Genomic DNA, 16,191 nt, shown 5'->3' with positions numbered 1-16,191 from the left:
TTGTCTTTTCTTATCGATCGCTTGTCGATGCTTTTATTCGCCAGACAGCTACGATTATACAAATCGTGAAATCAAATTTGCGCACGATTATACAAATCGTGAAATCAAATTTGCGCACGGTAATATCCGTGAAAAACCGTGATTACGTAATTAAAGATAAGTGCTGACGTTTGCAGACGGTACCGAAATTTTATCCAATGGACCCAGCGAATTAAAAACGTTTGCGTGCATACATGGGTATTTTATTATAGCCAATTTCATCGCGAATATTTTGTATTTCGTGAAGTGCCCTTGTGAAATCAAATTTGCGCACGGTAATATCCGTGAAAAACCGTGATTACGTAATTAAAGATAAGTGCTGACGTTTGCAGACGGTTTCGAAATTTTATCCCATGGACCCAGCGAATTAAAAACGTTTGCGTGCATACTTGGGTATTTTATTATAGCCAATTTCATCGCGAATATTTTATATTTCGTGAAGTGCCCTTGTGTAATTAAACTTTGAAAAATTAAACCGTAACATTTTGATCATTAATGGGCGGTGATGTAATGATTTAACAATCAACGATCGACGTCGCGTTTGTTTTAATTACAACATACATTTCACCCTGCCGTGCGGATGAAATATGATCGGTCGCGCATTTATCCGCGCTTATTAAAAATGAAGTGCCTATTTGCAAAGGAATGTTTGACAAGGTCTAAGCGCGAGCCAGCATTGTTACATTCGTTATTGCCGTCGTTATGTATGGCTGTCGATTGCGTTTTTAGAAATTAATGCCCGCATTCTGTTATGTATTTTAAGGGTAGCACGCGCACGCGACGCTGTTAAAAATTTATCAATACGCGAGCCGCGCAAATATCGAAACAATGTTTTATTTCTCTTGCTATAGGATCTTTCTATCGGTGTCGTGCTTTTGTAATTTAGCATACTTCGACAAATTTTAAAGAAATAAAAGTTAAAAATAATAAAAGTTAAAAATTTATTAAAAGTTAAAGAGCGAGCTAAGAAAGAAAGAATAGAAGATTTTATTTATTTAAAAAAATAATTATTAGTTTTTATTTTTTAATGATACAGAAGAGAACAAGTTAATAACTCTTTTTAGTATATAGATATATGTACAGATATGATAATGTTTGTATAAATTTCATCTATTTTCTATTTCATTATTTTTGTTTAACATTTATTTTATTACAATTTAAATTAGAAAGTTAGAAACATTGCATTCATATCTGTACATATATGCGAAATATATTGTCAATGATAAATTGTTGCTACTATTTATATGTTTTTGATTTTTATCAAGTACATTGAATAACACTGTTAGAAAATGATGTTTTCATACGACGAAGATTATCATTCCGCGTAATTTTCGTCTTCATTAGGAGCAGACGCGTAGATTCTAAGGATGAATGCGGGCGACATTCTCAAAAATTTATAAGACACCACCAGTCGCACCCTCTCGGCGACTTTTCAAGCAGATCTTCACAAAAGCTGTCTCTCTCCAAAGTTTTTGTCCGACCCTTTGCTTGCGTGTCGCACCCTCGAAATTCGCCCTTTCTCGTATCCACGGTTTATAAATCTTTAAGAACACATCGACTGAAAACCGACGGCGTCTTTGTTCGACGAGCTCCGTTTATCCGTTACAAAATGTCTGGAATATGTTAAGAGTATGATAAATTATTAAAGAATTACACACACACACACAAAATAAATAATTCACTATTAGACTTGCGAGTGTGTTCAAAGAAACGATCAATACTGTTAACTTGATTTTTCTTTTTATATAAATCAATAATTAATAATTAAAATTAATTAAATTGTAAAGGTAAAATGTTTGACGTCTCACAATATTCTTATATAAGGAAGAAAAGTAAATCTCCTAAACCTCTTTAAATATTCGTAAAGCTAACGAGGCTGTCTTGTTATGTTTCAGCAATCATGGCGCACTTCTTCTTCCTGGCTGCTTTCTTCTGGCTGAACACGATGTGCTTCAACATCTGGTGGACATTTAGGTGAGTCGTGATTTACTTCCCGTCATTGCTCTGTTTTCACATACCGATCAAAGAATTTCATTATGTAAATTTGTAAATTATGAGATTGATTTTGTGTATACTGCTTTAATCTCAGCGATTATGCGATTATGCGATGTGAGCATAAATGAGGATACAATTGCATTTGTGATTTGTACGTCCTCTCGCGCGACCCAGTACTTTTTATAATTACGTATGGATGAATGGTCTTTAATTAGCCCCAACGAGCCGTAGGCAAGAAACGTACAGAATTTCCCTGAAATTTAGTTCAATTATTATAATCGTTCGCTTGCCTACGGACGATTTATCCGCATTGTATAATTATTTCGGACTGTAATGAAGCGACACGTTAATTAGAATTTATTCCGCCATTATCGCATATCGATATTTGTCGGAATAATTGGGTATTTTGTTATTTTAGAATAAAAGAGACACTAGCTAAACCGGTCCAAATCGATAAACTCGCATTTTATCCGTTTACGAGGTAAATAAAGCGAGGCGGTTAAACGTTGCAGAAACAATAGCTAATTCCTACGTATACGATTCGAAAAGAATTCCGAATTATCGGGTGATTGAAGCGAATTGCAACGGAAAGTCTAGGAAGATTGAGATGCGCTTTATCTATCGCACCTCAATCTTCCTAGACTTTCCGTTGCAATTCGCTTCAATCACCCGATAATTCGGAATTCCTTTCGAATCGTACGTAGGAATTAGCTATTTTTTCTGCAACGTTTAACCGCCTCGCTTTATTTAACGATACACGTGTCAGTAATCGACTATCATTATGACACGGTCGCTATAAATCCGGTATGCTTAATCACGGTATACTTAATCTCGTCACAGCCTCTTCTTAGTAGATTAAGCACTTTTTTAATGCTAGCGTTTCGCAGTTGATAAGATGATAAACGAGATATTAACAAATTACACTGTCACTTAAGGAATGAGGTATATTTTCTTAGGAGAAAATATATGTAGATTAAACGGATCGAGTTACTTTAGTACAATTTGATAAAGTGCAAATTATATACATTCGCGCGTATACATTTATTTTTATCTGCATAAAGTTTTTTATCAAAAAATATTTATAATATTTATTATATATATAACGATGTCGTCATCAAGATTATTTTAATCGCATCACTCACTCATTCGCACGCGGCCGAAGAAATCGAGGCGGTCAGTATCGAGAGCGAGATAAACGAAGTTAATGAACTAGTCCTTCGGGAGAACACTGAACAGAAGAGACCCTAACGAACTGTCCTTTAATACACACACGGCAAAACACTCGACCGTTTCACGCAGGACGATGTACGCCGGCTCTGTTTTGCTTTCCGCCAACTGGCTCGACTATTGTTTTGCAGGGAGTCTTTGAGATTAGTTTTCTCGTTGCTGACAATGACTGATTGTGTTGCTCAAATTGAAGGCGAATTCTTTTTTCCAATAAATTATCATTGAAGCACGACAGTTTTAATAACTGACATATTGATTCTCTTAACATCTTTAGAAACGGTTTTCCGTTCTCTCCCATAAACCGTTGCTCATAAATTTTTCTTCGCTCTCCTCGAACCGCGAGAATTCTCGACTTTAATTGTACGATCCGACGATAGACATTTTTATAAAGAGCGTATTGCGTTTATTACGTGCCCTGCATTTACTCGCGCGTTACGTAAGCATTGCTGGCAGAGCATTTTTATCAGGGAACAAACGACAGAGATCTGCCGAGCGCGGATTAACTTCGTGAAAAATCCATGCTCCGCTTCGGCACGGCACGGCACGGCAGATGCTGGCGGCGACCGGAATGCAAATTCGTTTAGAGAAGAAACGCTAAATGCGCGCCGAGGTCACGCAGCGATGCGAGCGTGCGCGCACCGACGCGACGGCACAGCGCAGCGGTTGCAGTGACCGTGGGAAGCTGCTTGGAAGATGTTAGGTAATTGAACAATTTCTCAGAAAATAGAGGCGCGAGAACGCGTATCGGGATCACGAGAAAGAGATAGAGAAAGAAATAAAGAAAGGGAGCGAGAGAGAGAAGGGAAGGCGGAAAACATAAGCACGGGAAAACGCACGACACGGCCTTCGCGTGCAATTAAACGTAACGGTCGATGGCATCGGGTTCCCATTGGTGTAATGTCGCAGGCGCTACTAATTGACGCAACGGGAGGTGGCGTCGAATGCCCTTCGGTTGCTTCTGTCACGGAAGCCCAACGCAAGAAAATTACACGAATCGGAATCGGTTGGGTCGATTCAATTTACCGCGCTCTATATTGTAATCAACGACGTACTTGTAAGCGAATATCGTTGGATGTATAACTGAAACAATAGAGTATGTTCATTAAAAACGGATCTCTATGGAACGCTGCTACTTGATACAATTAAATCATTTAAGTGATTACTAGTTATTCTTGAATATCGTTTCACTCGACTATAATGAAAAATTTTAATAGATTAAATAAAAAATATTTTTTTTTTAAATAAAATTACACGAATAAAAGTTTGAAAACTATTCTCTTAGAAAAATGTTTCAAAGATATTTCTAAAATTTTGTTTTATGTTATTTTGCGGTGTGATCGATTTTTCATCAATCATTTATTATCTCTCTTTCTCTCTCTCTTTTAAAAGTTAGAGATATTCTTTGGATATAAGTCATTTAGCGCGTACGAAAATGTATTATTATTTTCATTTCGAGTTGTCCATGCGTTCGCGAATTTGTCCGACTGAAATTTGCGAGGGTTAGCGTTATTCGCTTTGTTGAGCAATAACATCTCGTATGGGACAACGCGTTAATTCGGTGATGAGCGAAGCGATAGGCGAACAACGCTGACAGTAGCGAGTCGACAGACCGTAAGGAAAAAAAAAGAGATCATCGGCAATGCAACAGTGGTGGTCAGTGCAACGACCGTGCAGAAACGCGCGCGCACATGCAGCCGCAAATGACATCAGGATAATTTTCCAGCTCGAAAATCACGGGGCACACGAGGCAGCCACCGTGAACGCGCAACGTGCCGCTGACACTTCAACAAGTGGATACACGCGCACGTGTCGCCGACAGTTTTGACATGTGTGCGTGTGCATGCGTGTGTATGCGCGCGCGCGCAAGAGAGAGAAAGAGAGACGCGAATACGGAGAAAAAATGTGAACGATGCGAGAGTGCAAGTTCATCGAACCGCATTGATCATGAAAAGTCAGGGCCGTTGATATACATGCTTACCGCGACTTACCGCGCGCGTTTATATATTTTCAGCTGCCACCCACGCCACCGACCCGCGAAAAGTCGGGAGATACCGTTGGTTACGCGCGGTTAGTTAGCGTTTTCCGGTGTATTATTGTTGTGCGAGTTTATATCTCCGCGCATTAGGAATGACGCGAATTGAAACGAACGTTACGAGGTACACGGCACGAGTTAAAAACGCGATATTATGGAAACCATTTTTAAGAAGGAATGTGTTAACGCGCGCTTTTTTATCGCTTGCGTGTTTTGCCACAATTGGATTCGAAATTTCGGCCTGTGTCGGTTTGTAATATTGTGCGCAGAAACCAGCCCAGCATAATTAAATGTGAGGATACGGTATGTCTAATGCAAATCTTGTTGAATTATATGTTATAGTGGCAAAAATTATCACTTTTGTGAATATGTTTTTCCATGCTAACAAATTAGAAGTTTTAACCAAACAGAGGCCATGACATGCTCTATTAATTTTAGAATTCAATTTTTCAATTTATTGAATTACTGCATATGAAAAAAATTGAAGAAATCGCCGTGTATGTACAATTTAATATCCGAAATACGAAGCTGAAAATATATTTTTAGCTTTCAATCCTTTTTAGTTTCAAACCTTTTATTCGATCGAAATCAGATTATAAAAATAGTTTCTCCTTTTGATAAATATAACAAAATATTACTGGATTTTTCAAATATATTATATTTTCACGAATATTATTTGAAATCGTTAATGCAAAACCGACCTGATTTGCAATTCGATTTGATCGAATAAAATATGAATATAAGAATATAAGAATCAATAGGTACATAAATCGATTGCATGCGAATTTTTCCAAATTCTTACATTATGACTCTGCGTAATTAAAGTTGTTATCAATTTACCTCGTGCCGCGTGTCATAAATCGGCATGTCCAACTGCGAGCGTAGATAATTACGCGTGGCGAGATGCAGACGGTGGATAAGTTCTCGATTGAGAAGAGGACTCGATGAAAATAACGTGCAAAGAAACATGACGAGAAACGGACCGGTGGGGAGAGGGGAGAACAGGCGAAAAAGAAACAAAACAGAAAAGAGAGTGGAACCACGAGTACCGAGAACGAGACCCGTTATAGTGACCGTGTTGCATCGCATTAACCAGTCGACCGAGTGATCCTGATCCAATCTCCCGTGCATTCGGTTCTCCCGACGAGCAAAGCTTTCATCGTGAACAGCAATCTAGGCAATCTCGCTAGTAATCAGAGTACTTATGCATCTTTCGGTTATAGATCATGACGCATAATTACATTTTTAACGCGTCTATCTAAGGCTTATCTCAAACTTATTTAAAGCTTATTTAAAGATTCAATATTTTAAATAAAATTACTAAGTATGTAATTGCATAAGACCTATCTGAAATGTGTATACGTTTAAATCCCTTGCATATATAATTTATTGGATAATATAAAGATAATTTAATATATACATCTATTTTCCAGCAGTTCGCGGAAAACGCTTGACTCTTAATCCACTAATTAGCTTGCGGTCTTCATTCATCTCATATGTTTTATTTTTTATATCAATAATCAATCATTAATCACTTTTTATATCACTAATTAAAAATTTAGCAAAATTAATGGGTTAGTTGGCTCTACGAAAGTGATATATTTTTGTCCAGAAATATTCTACGGAAATACCAAGCATGAAACGCATACTTATGATGTACTTACGTGCGACCCGTTATTTAGAAACAAGTACTGTAAAGCATAGTTGTGAAAGATTCTCAGGCAGGTAGCCAGAAAGATATCTGACTTCGTATCACGAATATTTGAAACTTCGGAACCGACAGTGCTCGATACTTTGGAGGGTCGTAAAAATCCGCTACTTCCTTCGGAGAGTAACCGGAATTTTCGGAATGCTGTTATACCTGACGACGTTATCGATAAAAATGTTCGAAAACAACAGAGAGAAAAAAAATACTTCGGTGCAGTACGGATATTTCAGTCGCCGATCTATTGCGTAATAAAATGCCGTACAGGTCATATAATCTCCCTTCTCTGCTCCCGAGAGCAACTCGTTATCTTGCTTCCCTCGTTCTCTCGAGTCACCAAATTTTTTCCCTCGGTTCTCCTACTAACTCGCTTCCGAATTCCGCGTCAATGAACCTCGAAACTCGACAAATTTCCGCTTCGCCGAATATTCTTGGAATTCTTGCAACGCGGATTTACCTTCTATTCGCCGCCCTTTTGTTTTCCTCGATCTCTTTTATCGGTCTTAAAAAAAAACACATTCGGGTTTTGCGGTCAGTTAATTATAAATAGATCGATTCTCGTCCATTGACGGCTTGTTCGAACGTCGAAGTCGTTGCCAAGAGGAACGTGACCCAATATCTGAAACTGGGCCTCCGTGAGTGAGTACTCATCAAATTTCGCAAGACACAACGGCCTTCTTGTAACCGCAATGTTTATCTAACTGGTCCACCCCGGAAGGAAGTCTCTTTTTTCACCATCCATCACGTTTGCGCGAAATTATATCTTACTCGATCTTGTCGCGAATCATTGGTCTTCTCATTGCACGAATAATTTCCCTTGAGAGCCATTTACAAAGAAAACTGCCAGAAATTGCTTCTGAGTACTGTTAGTACATGTAAAGTTATTTATACATTATCATACATATATTATATGCTATGCATATATTTTGCATATGCATATATTTTTACAATAATTCTTATCCTAAAATAATTTTTGAATCACAATTAATTAAAACAAAAGTAATTTTGATGAAATAAACTTAATAAGATTAATTGTGATTCAAAAATTATCAGGATAAGAATTATTGTAAAAATATACGTATATTAACGGAAGGAACATAGTCGGAGAAATTCCCTCAAATTACGTGAAAAAAGCATGTAACGTAATAACGGAATGGTTTTTTTTTACATTTTACATGCCTCTACTACAATAACAGTTTGATTACCGGTCAAATATTGGATAAAATATTAAAGCCAAAAGTTGTTAAATACGACGAAGGAATGAATGGCATGTCTTCTAGGAAACCGATTATTGTGGGTAGAGAATTTTATCGCAGGATGTTTGCCCATTTCTGGATTCCGGTGGTAGAAGCGCGAGGTAGGGTTACGCTATTACAGGGTAAAATCAAGATAAAAGAGAGAGGTATAGACGAGAGGGAAGAAATCGAACGAGAGAAAGAGAAAAAGCGTAAAAGTATCGACGAAGAGGTACACGCCGCGGAACGAATCTTTGGCACCGCTCGCCAAGATTCTCCCTCTCTCAGCTCCGGTCTCAAGAGAACCGGGCTCTGAATTCTAACGACCGTTCATGATTTACTCGGTCTGTTCACAGTACCGGAGAAGCGTTCTTGATATAGTGGTGTTTGAAGGTACATTCGCGCCAAGGCAACTTTTGTTCTCGCGAATGTCTGCTAAGACACACATCTCGTTGTTGGCCCGCGACGAGCGCCGATGATCTACGAAATTCAATACATTCTTGACGAGATGCCTGCGGCAAATTAACCCGCAATTAAATCATCATGCAATTTAATACTGATTACTATAATACATCGTTATTTTGCGTTATTACAATGCACGGAGTCGAATGGACGTGCGGGCCAGCGTTGTCCTGCGTGACTGTATCGCGCAATTGTGTTATGCAAATGGCGCATTACGTAGTCGCGACACGGCTCGAATGAGGAGCAACGCTCCTGAGATGTACCCCGATCCGGTTCGAAGGAAATCGGCCACGATGTCCTGACGGACCCGCCACGCCGTGATTCATTTCCATTCTGTTCTCCCTACGACACGTTCGCGATCACGGTTCGCAGTACAGAGAATTTCATCACGCGCCGGGGGAGAAGGGGGGGCATGTCGATCATGGTAATGGGCTCGGCTTCATTTCGTAGAAAATATCTTTCATGCAGCACGTACTACGAGAAGGTCAAAAATACGCGGGCGAAGAGAACCCCGATGGAGTTTCGTGCGAGGAGAACCTCGGCGGCGCGTGAGTTGTAAAGGCTTCGCGTGATTCACTCGACTGTTCTGGCCGCGCGAGTCGGTACTCATCATGTATATATGTAACACGAAGAGAGAGAGAGAGAGAGAGAGAGAGAGGGGGGGGGGGGAAATGTTCTACGGTAGCTAACGAGGCAAGTTGGAAACCTCGTCTCGTATCTCAATACTTGGCAATATGCGTAGAGAGATTTAATACGAAATCTGGCGGCAATAAATGTTTCAATTATCTTGTAATTATTTACGTTCGTAGGAACTCGCGTTGTACATTATTCCCTATTAAATACCTGCTGATTCTACAGCATAGTAGAGTTTATTGGTTTTATTTAAGGATCTCGCAGTAATAACGCTCGCACGCGAACTACGGAGATAAGAATAAACGACGCCGACGGAGCGTTACTCGACGTTCAATCGAAATCTTAAAAGTGGAAAACAGCAATTTCCTCCGACAAATAGAAAAAATAGATTTCTCAAGATGCTGCCTCACCAATTCTGAGATATTCGATACGGTCAGTTGCGCGTGAATCGAGGAGGTCCGCGGATACGAGCGCATCCGGAACAAATCGAATTTGAACGGAAAGATCACAATGCGCGGAAGTCCGAGTATCCAGACTCCGAAAAACCGGGATAAAAGCGGAATAGCGGCCAGAGGCGGCACGCGTTTTGAATTTTCAAGCTCGAGTGACTCACTCGGTCGGTTTGCTGCCAGCGGTTCCCGCGGGGAACGCATTCATGACACCGCCGACAGTCACATAATAGGCTGCGGGATGGAAGCTGCATCGGTGAGCGCAACGATTCGTCTATCTTTACACGGGCGGGTCGTTGACTAGCAGACCGGTCGAGGTCCCCGAGCTTTTAGAGCCGGCAGTCACGTTACGTTAATGCAATTTGCATGCATTATCTAACGCGTAACGAACAGCGCCGCGAAGAAGAGAAGGTGGGATACCGAAGTCATTAACCCGCTCCAGAAAGACGAAGAGCAGTGTTTTTTTTCCTTGCGGAACTTTCTCGCGTGCTGTGGGGGCCGGGGGGGTAACCGATTTAGAGATTAACTTGGTGACTCTTAACTCTTAGTCACATCTACGAAAACCTACATTTTTGCCTCTGAATCCACGTTATAAATATTTCATGTATCTCGATTATATGTATATATTTACCGAATGCTTTCGCCAGACAAAAATTAATCTCGAAGTTCGTAAGGCGCAGAGCACGATGCAAATCGTTTTTCTCAATCCCAAGCCTCAATTTTTGGCAATTTTCTTCTATCTTCCACTCGTAAATTAAGGATCGGTATTGTAAAGGGAAGACTCTTTGTCAGAGAGGGTTTGGAGCCTTGTTGCAGCCGGTAGAGTAATTTCCAGTCATTCGGAATCGAATACTTGTACGCGCGATTTCGCTTTACCTCGCTTGATCTCGCTGGGCTCGATAGCTCTCGAGGTGGGCCGGGGTTACTCTACCGTCCGTGGCTCTAAATTAGCTTAACCGCTCGACTTCGTACTTCGGAACTCGGCCTGGCAGGAACTTCTTCGTTGGATCCTCGAGACTGCGGCCGCGGCCGCCGCGCGCCGCGCGCCGTCGCAACAAGATATCTCGCTGACCGTCGCGTTTGCGGTCGTGGCCGTCGGTTTGCCATGTTTCCTGCATTTGCCTGTGACTGCGCCGGCCACGGATCTCTCGCGAGTATCTCGCTATACTCGAATCGAGTTCGATGTATTCCGGACGAGCGAGTTCGCTCTTAGGTTTGTTGATTTTCGAGCACTGACCCGAGGGATCTCAAATACTGAGCTTATAGCACTTGGCGGCGTCTACCGATGATGACGATCGTTCGAGTAATACGCGCCGTTATACCTCGACATTTAGGATGTTCGAATAAACAGGAATAAAACGAACATCGCTTGCGAAACGACAAAATGATTTCTGTTCTATAATATTAACGTTTTGTGTCTTTCACACATATTCATTCGGAAAATCGTACTCTTAGATTATTGCTCGTTTGCTGATTTTTTGGAATCCCTCGTTATACTATAGTGTAATCTCACGTTCCATCGTACTTTTCCGCGTGCTTTCGTAATCACGTTAAAATTCCTCCTCCGTGATCTCCGGCCCTTCGGATCCCCCGAAGTGTTCGCTTCGTTAGCATACGTTAATTTGTTGATAATTAATACGACGGCAATTACTTGGCGTTTCTTCGCTTTGTACGCAGATCCCGGGAGATCAACGGAGCTAAATTTCTCGTCATTATCTCTCGCGCATTCTCCTCGTTATGTAGCCGCGTGTACCGCGGGGAACCCAGGAACGTCACGCATGTGCGAACATGCGTTGCCGAGGCTGGTGCCAAGTTACACGACAATCTTTCGCCGCATCGCCGTTTTCCATTTTGCTGCTTCACGTATTCCTACGATAATATTATGCAATGGCGGCACATAAATTAGAACCATGCGGACGCGCGGTTTTTCATGACGTAATTTAATAATAAACTGCACACGCTTTTACGAGCGACATTTATCGTATGCGTATACGCAAAGTAATACGTGACTACTAGGAGAGAAGCACAGTTCATTTTGACCAAAAATATCTGTGTAGATTTAAAGTCTCTTTACTTATAGCCTCTTTCAATTTCGTTGCAAGAAACTGCGAAGAATTAAAGTTGTAACTTTCGTGTATTTTCTTCTTAACAACTTGCAGAGAGCCGTTTTCGAGAACGTTAATTAAACTTACCGAAGATTTAGCTGATTTCTTTGTTCTTTCCTTGGGAAAAAAACAAAACAGGAAAAAGTCAAGCGGAAAATCAGTCAAATTTCAATCGAGTTTTATTGACGGATTGTAATAGCACTAATAGCACGATCGCGTATAGGCAAAGCAAAACCAGTTTCGCAATTTCGCAACAGAGTTGACGTAGGATCCGTTTGCTCAAAAAGTTTTTACGTTCGTTACATCGCAGCTGTAAACCTCGCGTAACTCTCGCTTATACACGGGACAAAAATCTCGATTACGTGATGAAACGAGATCGAGGACGGCGAAATAAACGACCGCGACCGAGCGAAATTCGAGGGGGGAAACGCGATACGACAGTTTAAAGTTCTCGCGACCGTTTGTACGGGGACGCGGGGCATTTCAAATCCGCGTATTTATGAAAGAGCTTATGGAGCGGGAATCGAGCGAGAAGGTATTGCATCGATGCACGAAACGACGCAACGTACAACTCGCCCGGCGAGTCTCCGGCAAGTGAACCCTCGGAAGCGTGACATTGTCAGGGATCGTATTGCACGATACGCTCATCCTCCGTGACCGTGGCTCGTAGTGATTGCACGCTTAGTCAGTCAGGGTTGGTTGAATTTAAACCGGTACGGTGCAATGGCAGATACAATCAGCGGCCTACCTCAGACCATCGATTAAGCAATTTTTCAATTCAAAACGCAACGACACAATTCTTTCGAGTCTCCCATCTTCTACGTTTTTCTCGCTATACAGATTGTATGTATTTAAGTAGAAACAATTTTCAAACACACGTATCGTCTCGTATTTCGGTTTTTAGTCAGCAATGAGCGATCTTTTGTTCGTATCCTTCTTGATAAATTCGAGCGAAGATAAGTGCTTTTTATATCTCGAGTATGTAAATATAAATCCCCTAATGGAGTTTATAAGTTATGTAAATTGTGACAAAAAAGAATTTAGAACACAATAAGTGTTATAAGATTGTTTATTAATACTGTATAGAAGAATATACATGTCTATAAGTACCAACATAATACAAATCTTCAAAATAACATTTAGGAAAGGAATTTAAATTCGAAACGCGTAAGGAACATGTTTGCTCGCGTTTCGAGCGCCTGAAGTTTTATCCCGTTCTTCCACAAAACGAGATCGTTTTTGTGAGAGCCGGTCAAGCCACGCGCGGTGTAGCGAGCTCGCGGAATGACGCTGGCGATGGAAAAGGAAGCGAAAGGCAAGACCGAGACAGATGCGCGAGACGGCGGAGAGGGCCGGGAAGAGTCGTCGACCTCCGTGGCCGCAGGTTGCACCTGCATCACCTGCGCCCGAGTCGGGCCCTGCCTTCGCGCCTCCGCGGACAGGCTCTCGGGACCTCGGCGAATGCTGCAGCTTGAGATCCGTCGACGAGAAAAAGCCGCCTGTCCGGCGCGGCGTCCACGACGGAATCCGGCGCGGGCGCGGCGCAACGCGGCGCGTTGCAGCGTGAAATTCGCGAATTTGCAAAACCCGCGGTTCCTTTCGCCTCTTTGGAATACGCGGCAGGTGCAGTCGGTGCAGCCGTGCGAGGCAAGCAGCTCCTCGGGTATGCCGCGCGGGTTGTTCGTTTCCCGGTCGAACGCGCCGATAGGAGGATTCACAGCTCGAATTCCGGCGTACTTAGATAGGCACCGTAAAATTCCCGTGATTTATACAGGATGCACTCCTGCGGTTTCTCCCGTCGCCGCGTCGATGGAATTGTTAAAGCAATACAAGATAGATTTTTTTCTTTTCCAAACGCAACGCTCTTTTTTTTCGATATATTACGTATCTTTGTGAGATAGCTTAAGTATAACTTTCGTTTATTCAAACTTAAAGAAAATTCAGATTTTGCTATTCAATTTTGATATTGAGAGTCTTGTGTTTATTATTTATACTAGATTGACGAAAGGCTTTTCATTTTTAATATCTTACAAAAACTATCGCTGGTACTTGGTACTTTTATCTGGAAAAAATCAATTTCGAACTAAATAAAAAAATCTGCAGGTGAAAAGAGGAACGACACGAAACCGATGTGACACTCTCAGCAAGATCTTTTCGTTTTTTAATAGGATAAAGTTCTGACTCTCTGCAACATGTGCGCTTTTGTACCCGCGCGTTGTGAAGAGGAAATGCACAACACGTTACATAAATTCACAACGACTATTCGAAGAGTTCTTCCCCGCTGTTTTGTATTCGAATACGCGAGGGAAGAACGCCGGTCGAAGCCGAGCATCTGTAACATAGTAAAGAGTAAAACGCGCGATGTAAAATTCTAAGGTGAATCCACATCAAGCACATACACAGGGGGATACGTAGAAAATATTTGCAAGTATCTATATACTACTATATATACGGAATCATGCTATTGTAAGTCACGCTCGGTTATTCTTTGCAGAAAACGCACGTAACTCTTTCTTGAATATAATTTTCTATTTAAAAATCTTCTTCATATAGATAAAAGTCTTCTCCCACTAAAAATAATTTAGCATAAGTAGTAGATATATAATAACTTAGTACAAAAAATACATTCAATTAGAATAGAAATCATTTGCAATTATATATGATTAGAAAAAGTGATATGAATTTAAATTACTTTATTTCCCTTCCAAACACAAAAAGTTGAGAAGAGAAAGAAGAACATAATTTAATTTTAAAAATAATAGAAAAAATAAAATTCCTTTATTAATACATCCAATATAATTTAAATGTCACGAAATGAATTTATTACGAATATTCAGATGCTCCTCATAAATTCGGCGATGTTTGAATCGGAATTGTTACATCCATTGAATGTATTTTAAACTCCACGAGAGGTGGTAATATTCGCAGCGAAAACGTCATGTTACTTATGGCGGTTTCAAGTGCGCGAAGAGAGAACGTCAAATGAAATTTTCCGGGGCGCAATGCGCATTTCTCCGCCCTGGATGAGAGGAACGCGTGAAAGAGCCGAAAGAGATCTCGTAACAGTGCGATGTGAACATCTCATACCACCGCGACCCACGTGTTTCTTTTCGTTTTAACAAACTTATCGAGTAAAACAGGTTTCCAAATGTAAATCATAAAAAATTGGAGACCTCCATTGAACGACAAGTCTAATATTTAACTTTGCGGGATGTATATATGTCGCAGTTTGGTTTGGAGGAAGGTTAAAAAGTCCCCGTGCGAGATAGCCCGCGCCTCGGCTGGCACGTACCCAATTATCGGGGTTAATTAACGTAGTGAACTCGTCCCGATCTTCCGATCGGCTGGTCGCGCCGCCGTTCGAGGCCTCTTGAAAAGCGCTCGACGCCCTTTCTCATTTCCTCGCGGAAATGGGAGAGCGGCTAACGTGAGATCGCGATGACCTCGCTCCACTGGATCGACAATTAGGCGGTGCGTCGCTCGAAGCGTATAATTTCTCGCAGCCGGCCAGGCTTTACGCGAAAGTGCCGGTACGTTGGAATTTCCCGCTTCGACGTGATCAGATAAGCGATCTCCGCATTTAACGCCTCACCCCTGTGTCTTTGAACCCTTTCGTTAGGAAGATACGCACACGAGTCGATTGGGTCATGGCGAGCATGAAACGACGGTTCTACAACCTTCGGGTAATTTCTGTAGAAAAATTTCAGTAATATTTCTTAAAAATGAGAAGCCGTCTTTATAATAATGCGATTACAGATAGGGTGGTTTCAGGGGAGGAAAAAATTTAAAATTTTAAAATTGCAAACATTCTTCCGATAATGATGGGAATACCAACGGCAAAGTATACCAGGACACGGCTCTGTGTACCGTTTTACTCTCGCGCGCAGAAAAGTCGAGCGCACCGTTATCATCCACGAAGTCGCTTCTCCCGTACGCAGACTCCGTCGCAGACTAATTAATCTGACAACAAGCGTTTATTCGAGCGCACAATGAATACCGCGTCGTCGTCGATGGTATATCTCGCGACGGTCACAGTATTCTTGGTCTAGAAACTGAGAACGAGGATTGTGTATCGCGTTACCGTTACACCTTCGTGGAAGGAGCAATTATTTCAACAATAGCCGATTTGGTTTGATACGCAACGAGACACGGGAGATACTTTAAACCGCAGATAAAAACGTTGAATTGCAGGTATCGTTATCTGTGCAGCATTGTGTAACATCCGACCGTCCATCGTCCGTCTCGAATATCAGAGTTATTTTCACTTTACATCATCGCGTCGCCGTGTAAGCGATACAGATCGGTGTAA

At 41.4% G+C, this 16,191-nt stretch overlaps 1 protein-coding gene across 1 annotated transcript in view; it reads left to right on the top strand.

Annotated features, from left to right (window-relative positions):
• The first annotated feature begins 1,939 nt into the window (after window positions 1–1,939).
• The window catches only part of LOC139782500 (probable G-protein coupled receptor Mth-like 1), a 77,935-nt gene continuing 63,683 nt past the window's right edge, over window positions 1,940–16,191 (top strand). Inside the window, exon 1 of the mRNA XM_071721530.1 lies at window positions 1,940–2,013. Coding sequence (XP_071577631.1) covers window positions 1,940–2,013 — 74 coding nt within the window. The remainder of the gene's footprint in view (window positions 2,014–16,191) is intronic.

This window comes from Temnothorax nylanderi, unplaced genomic scaffold (assembly GCF_030848795.1).
Source record: "Temnothorax nylanderi isolate EJ_2023f unplaced genomic scaffold, tnyl_v1.0 TNYL_tig0418_pilon, whole genome shotgun sequence".
Classification (NCBI taxonomy): Eukaryota; Metazoa; Arthropoda; class Insecta; order Hymenoptera; family Formicidae; genus Temnothorax; species Temnothorax nylanderi.
The sequence above is the reverse complement of the archived record's forward strand: the minus strand, read 5'-3'. Positions and strand labels throughout refer to the sequence as shown.